Here is a 6,590-nt window from a genome sequence, read left to right as displayed (position 1 = left end):
TAAAACACTTGCATGATGGATTATCAAACTCAATTGAAGAAGTGCAAGCAATCATACCTGCAAAGCTCATTGATGCTCCACTGATCATGTTTGCACTAGCTGAACCTTCTCCAATGTTTCCTGTCTGAAAATGTTGCAACAAGCTAACAATTTGTCCATATTGTTCCTTTGTAAGACTGACATTCTGACTTTGACTTTCTCCTTGAAGCTCCAGCTTTTCTCCTTCCTCTAAATTTATGACAACATTTGCCATGACATTTCTTCCCTTGTTAAGCCTTGTATTGTTATTGTACCCTTGTGTACCTTGCATGCACTATTATTGTGGTCCTTGATTAAAACTTTAAGGATATCCATGGAGCTTGTAGCACTTGTCCTTAGTGTGATCTTGTCGTTTACAATAATCACAAAATGGTCGAGGTCTATTGTTTGTAGCTTGATTTCCAATTCCAACAGAGTAGTTAACTTGATTTCCAGCTCCAGTTGAATAGTTTGTCTTGAAATTTTTTCCTCTTAGGTTGACATTTAGTGTCGTGGAATTGATATTCAGCTGGTTCCTAGGCCTAAATTCGCTCTGTTTCTCCTCCTGTATTAGGAGGGCAAATGCCTGTGCCATGTTTTGTAAGGGATTCATCATAAGTATGCTTCCTCGAACAACCGTATACACTTCATTGAGCCCCATTAAGAATTGTATGAGCCTCCTATCTTGTTCTGCCTTATGCATGTTCTCCTTCACTCCACAAGTACATGCACAACTGCAATGAGCTTTGACACTGAGAGTGCTCAATTCTTCCTAGAGTTTCTTCATCTTCGTGTAGTAACCGGTGATATCAAGCACACCCTGACTTAAATCGTTGATTTCTTTCTGAATTTGGTACAACTTAGCCCCGTTCGTCTGATCATATCAATCCTCTAGCTCCTTCCACAATTCAACGGAACCATTTACATACTCAACACTATCAGTTATGTCTTTTGACAAGGAATTTAAGATCTAGGAGGTGACCATATCATCGCACTTTTCCCATTGACGAAAGAGTGGAGACGTTACATCAGGTTTCCCACTATCTCCATCAATGAAATCTAACTTGTTCTTTACTGAAAGGGCTCTGAGCACACTCCTCCTCCAGGAACGATATCCAATCCCAACATCGATTGCCATCTGTGTCGTTGCTGCCGCTGTGGCTGTGGCTGTGGTTGCTTCATCAGTTTGATTTGTAACCACCGTGGAAATTTTGTGAGAGATTCGTGAATAATAGTTGAAATAGTCTTCGTATAGTTGAGATTTATTCGGTTCACTGACGAATCGTCACTGCACGTTTCCGATTCAAATTTTCCCCAAATTGTGATTGTTGAAGAAAGTCAAACGAAACCCTAAATCACTTCGATGATCAAAAACAGTAGAGAGGGATGAAGTGTGGTCGTTGATCGGACCTACGCTCTGATACCATGTCGAGATTAAGAGTGAAGCTCTGAATCACCTCCAATGGAGGACACAGAAGCTTCTCGAAGAGAGAGAAGAAGAAGAGCTGTTAGAGAGCTGTCAAAGTCGGTTAAGCTGAGAATATGAACATTTATTATAAATATGTCCAACACTGTTCAATATATATACAACTAACCTATTGCAATGCTAATCACTAGCTAAAGGTGCTGACTCAGCACTATTACAAGAATAAATACAAATACACAATACTGATTCATTAATATATTCTTAATACAACAGACATAATGACCACTTCACTCCCGTCCATCTCCACTATCCATGTTTCGATTTGAATGGATTCTTTAAAAAAAAAATCAAATCAATTAATTCGATTTTAAATTAATTTTTGTCAATTTTTTATGTTTAAAATAAATATGTTGATACACTGGCAAGCACATATTCCTGTGACCGTACTCGAGCATAACACTACCAAGCCTCGCAAGAAAAAACTCAAGCATATAGTTGTTTAAAAGAAAAAACTATATATGTAATTATAAATGTAGCTCCAGCAAGAAGATTGTATGTGTTGTCTAAGAATTTAATGAGAACTTTATAAAATTCCTGTAATGATTTTTATTGTGCAAAAATTTGACGAGTTGTCATTTGCCAAGTTATTTCGATTGTAAATGAATTCAGCAGTAAAATGATTTAAGGACTCAAGACAAATTATCTTTAGCATGTAATAGATTCTTGGACTTATTAAATAAGGACTACAAATCAATTTATAATATATAGGCAAATAACTAAATTAACGGTAAAGCAAAAAAACAAGACTAGTGCAGAAAATTAATATGTAGTATAAACTATAAAGCTTTAAGTCTCTCTCTCCCTCTCTTTATTTTTTGCTTAAAATAAAAATCAAACCAACAATTATTACTATTTTCAGTTTGATTCCGGAGAACACCACATATCTCATCGCTCGCATATCCTGTAAAAGTTATATCTCATTGGTGTTACTGTACGAAATTTGACGGGACTTTCTTGATATTTTTAGTTAAATCTTTTTCTTTTACAATTTAATTTTAAATCTTACATCTATACTTTGTTAAATATATGATGGGCAACCAAAAGTTCTCACTTTTAGCAAACTTAAAGGACCAAACTTCTCATAGGTATATTTAAATAACTATTTTAGAAAACATAAGGGGCCATTTTCTCATTTTATTCTCTCTTCCTCTCCCTTATCCTCCTTGAAGGTAGGCACCTCATCTTCATTATACTACTCTTGTATTACCTTTTCTGTTTTGTGCATCCTTTTGTATTTTAAGGTCACCCAAGTGGAATTGCCAAGAACAAACAACAACCTCTGAAATTCAACAAGAATTGGTGAACATTTTTAAATAAAAAGCCTGAAAAAAAAAATGCAGTATAAGTTTCTGAATATTGAAAGTACTTATGCCTAAGTTGCGAGCTTGCGAGTGGTCAGTGGGTGACAGAACTGTGTATGCAATTTTTTGTGTCCCCTTTCGGCCTCCCTGTCCATATTGTTATTTCACGTCACCCTACTGTCCAAAAGAAAACATCTAAACCTTCATGCTTAACCAATTTAATTCAAATAGAAAAACCCATAGTTCAGCCATCAACACGGATATTCCAAAAAAAAAATATTCGTAACAACTATTTTTCTAATTTAAAACTTATAATTTCATTTACGCAACTAAATAAAATTTGCATGTAACTTAAAGGCCAAGTCTATGATGTGTAAAACAAAAAGGTAGTAATGGGAAAGGAACCAAAGCAGCAGAATTATATTGCAAATCTCTGTCTTGTACCTTCGCTTATAAATATTAAGTACTCATTATGTTTAATAAGTACCATCCTTGTAATGCTTATTAAGTATTCGAGTTTCTTTTCTACTCAAAATGTCTATCGTACTTGCATCGGGATGAACTTAATTAATTGATAGATTAGTAAAGGTGGAATGATTTTATAAACCTAAATTGTACGACACCTATAATTTAACCTAATTTGTGGTATAAATTCTTTCTGAAGAACATCACATCGGGCTTTTCCTTTTCCTATCTCACATATTAGTAGTGGAAATAAACCGAAATTCGTTCCTCGTGTATTTGACTAGTAAAGTTAATGAACCACTTTATTTGATCCATGCATGTGATTCTAAGTCAGCTAAATGTGGCTAAAAGTTATAAAAAAAAAAAGAAGAGCTGAGCTAGCTAGTTTTACAAGAGCCTATCTATAAATAATGCAAAGAAGGAAGATCACGACAACAAAATATAGTAGTAATAATTAAATAATATTATTGAACATTTCATAGGATACTCAAATAAATACACAGCCATACAGTGAAGAAGAAGTAATTGTCTGAAATGAAGTGCGAATTCCATTGATTCCAGTCTTTCATCTGTTTCCCGGATAAAAAGGTCTGAATTACGTACTGCAAACGGTGTTGTCATTTCAAGAACGTATGACTTCTATAGACTATAGTCTACCAGCATATTAATTATTCATGTCTATTATTCATTCTATTTATCTTACTAATATTTCCCCGTTATGTTAATAAAACTAAGGCTACTGTGTCATGACCATGCAAACATACAATAAATAGGTTGCTCTTGAGAGGATCTAGAACAAGTACTATGGATTCAATTGTAACTTATTGCTTTTTTTGGTCTATATATGAATGTATACATATACGGAAAATATTTGAAAAATATACATATAATTACACCCGACTCGTTTTAAACATACTGATTCTATATTCTAAATTCGCGTATAGTGCTCTCTGTATTTGCTCTAATTGTAGTTATTTATTTATTTATTTGAAAGTTTGTAATTGGAAACCTAGCAAATGGGAAAAGTAAAGAATGAGGGGCATGAAAAGATGGGAGCATGTGTATATAGGTCGGTGATTCAAATTTTCTGAAAGGTTAGAGCTAGGGATGGGTCAAGGGAAAAACTTTGTGTGTTAATGTGGTCCTTGTTTGAAGATGCAGATCTCTGCTAGTAAAACCAAATTTAGGATTTTCGGGAAGGAAAAAAGCATCACATTCGCTCTTTCCTTTTAATACTACCTTTTTCTCTTCCTCTATTCTATAGTTCCAATTGCCAATTATTTTATTTTAACTCCATTTTAATTTCTTCATTCTGAATAAAGTCGTTACGCATTATTATGCACTTTTATGTCGTTTCCAATGTCTTCTTATATTTAAACGGTCATGTTTCTCTTTCTCTCCTGTCTTTGTTTAGTAATTTGGAAGAAAATGAAGAAGAGCCTATACATAAATGTATATGTGTGTGTGCAGTGCTAGGTATCCATCTTTTTTCCTTATAGGAGATTTAAGTAATATATCCATTAACATTGTGACTTTATAAGGATTTTTCTTGTACTATCAATTTAGTTTAACTTGTAACAATTTGTTAGTTACTTTTTTATTAGCTTGCCAATTATTACTACTTCCTCCGGTTCACAATAAGTGACTAGTTTACTTTTTCATTTTGGTTCAAAATAAGTGTCCAGTTAGGTAATCAAGAAAAAATTTAATTTATTTTTACTCTTTTACCCTTATGTGCATATCCCTAAAAAGTTTTCTCATTCCTCACTATAACTATGTGACCAATATATAATAAGGGTAGTTTAGTCATACTAGGTCTTTTGTATAAAATTTAGCATTTTCTTAATGACCGTGCTAAAAGAAAACTGGTCACTCATTGTGAATCGGAGAGAGTAATACTTATCTTGATAAATACTTGTGGTTACCATACAGATAATTAACCTGGTTGTATGAATATTTTTACATTGTCAATCCATAAAAGTTAAACCCTTCTCATATCTCTTCCTCCATAGTGGCGCCGCTATTTATAACTTATTTTAGGGTTTAGATCACAAAAACTGGAACGGAGAAAGTATATTATGATCCTCTTTTTTATTGCGCTGAGTACGATAAAGTTACTGAATCACCTCCAATGCATTGCCAGCTGCAAGTCATTGAACCAACATAACAAAGAAGAAATAGAAACACACTTCATTTTCTTTCCTACTTACACATCTCTTTCTCTTTCTTTTTCTTCTTATCCTTTTGAAAAAGGAATCATCTGCGTAAGATGCAGATATTCACCATGCATGCAGATTCCAGAAATTAAAGCAAAATTTCAGATTCAACGGAATTGTGTTAGTGAACTGTTTCAAGTGTTTGGGCTATGAATTAAAGCTTTTCTCTGCTTTAGTAATGGCTCGATTTGCGAGGAAGGCATGAAAGAGAAGACGATTTTAAACAAGTTGGTTTTGGAACGTAAACTTTTTACTCAGCACGGCTAGAAATCCGGAAAAAAACGACCACAAAAAGCGATCAAAGTTGGTCGTTTACAGGTCAAAAAACGACCAAAAAGCGTCCAAACAGCCTTGGTCGCTATTTTGCTGGTCCCTTTATATTAGGAATAAACAATATACCGACCAATTTTGGTCGCTTTAATATTTTAATAATATAAATTTAGCGACCAAAGTTGGTCTCTATAATTAAATTACGTTTATTTATTTATTTATTATTAATCAAAATATAGTGACCAACTTTGATCTGTAAACCAAATATTATATTTTAAAATCTAGAAAATAGCGACCAAAGTTGGGCGCTTTTTTTTTAATTTTTTAAATTTTTTTAAAACATAAGCGACCAAAATTGGTCGCTAATTTCAAGAATTTAAATATTTTTTAAACATAAGCGACCAAAATTGGTAGCTATTTTCCAGAAATTATTTTTTTAATAGAATAGCGACCAAGGTTGGTCGCTTTTTAAGAAAGCTGGGTTAATTAGCGACCAACCTTGGTCGCTATTGCCCAGAAAATATTTTTTTAAAATAGAAAAGCGACCAAATTTGGTCGCTTTTCTGGGTATAATTTTGGCAGAAACTGCCTGTTTTGGCAGCTACACCACCTGCCAACATACCAAATTCCCTATTACAAGCAACAACAATAATAATACCAACAACAACATCAACAACAACATTAACAACAACATTAAAACCAACAAAATATAAAGTTCAATAGAACTAACACTTTAAGCTAACCAAACTAAGTTAACTCTTATTACAAGCCCATTCGAAAACCGGTTCTATTTGTTTAGTTCAAAGTGTATAAAAGTCAACGAGTGTTTTGTAC

General features: G+C 33.5%; 1 protein-coding gene across 1 annotated transcript; it reads right to left on the bottom strand.

Annotated features, from left to right (window-relative positions):
• Positions 1 to 340: 340 nt before the first annotated feature.
• LOC142176981 (uncharacterized) lies at positions 341 to 1,156 on the bottom strand. The gene is made up of 2 exons (XM_075245233.1): positions 1,014 to 1,156; positions 341 to 752 (listed from the first exon to the last, which is right to left on the bottom strand). The coding sequence occupies exons 1-2, from the start codon at positions 1,154 to 1,156 to the stop codon at positions 341 to 343; spliced, it is 555 nt and encodes a 184-aa protein (XP_075101334.1).
• Between the last annotated feature and the right edge of the window lie 5,434 nt (positions 1,157 to 6,590).

Source organism: Nicotiana tabacum, chromosome 3 (assembly GCF_000715075.1).
Source record: "Nicotiana tabacum cultivar K326 chromosome 3, ASM71507v2, whole genome shotgun sequence".
NCBI classification, from domain to species: domain Eukaryota; kingdom Viridiplantae; phylum Streptophyta; class Magnoliopsida; order Solanales; family Solanaceae; genus Nicotiana; species Nicotiana tabacum.
The sequence above is the reverse complement of the archived record's forward strand: the minus strand, read 5'-3'. Positions and strand labels throughout refer to the sequence as shown.

Bases quoted from the DNA above. Each gene is read 5' to 3' on its own strand.
- LOC142176981 (XM_075245233.1), bottom strand. From the start codon at position 1,156: ATGGCAATCGATGTTGGGATTGGATATCGTTCCTGGAGGAGGAGTGTG. The intron at 753-1,013 runs GTGCGATGATAT...AGCTCATTGCAG, and splicing joins CTCTTTCGTCAATGGGAAAA to TTGTGCATGTACTTGTGGAG.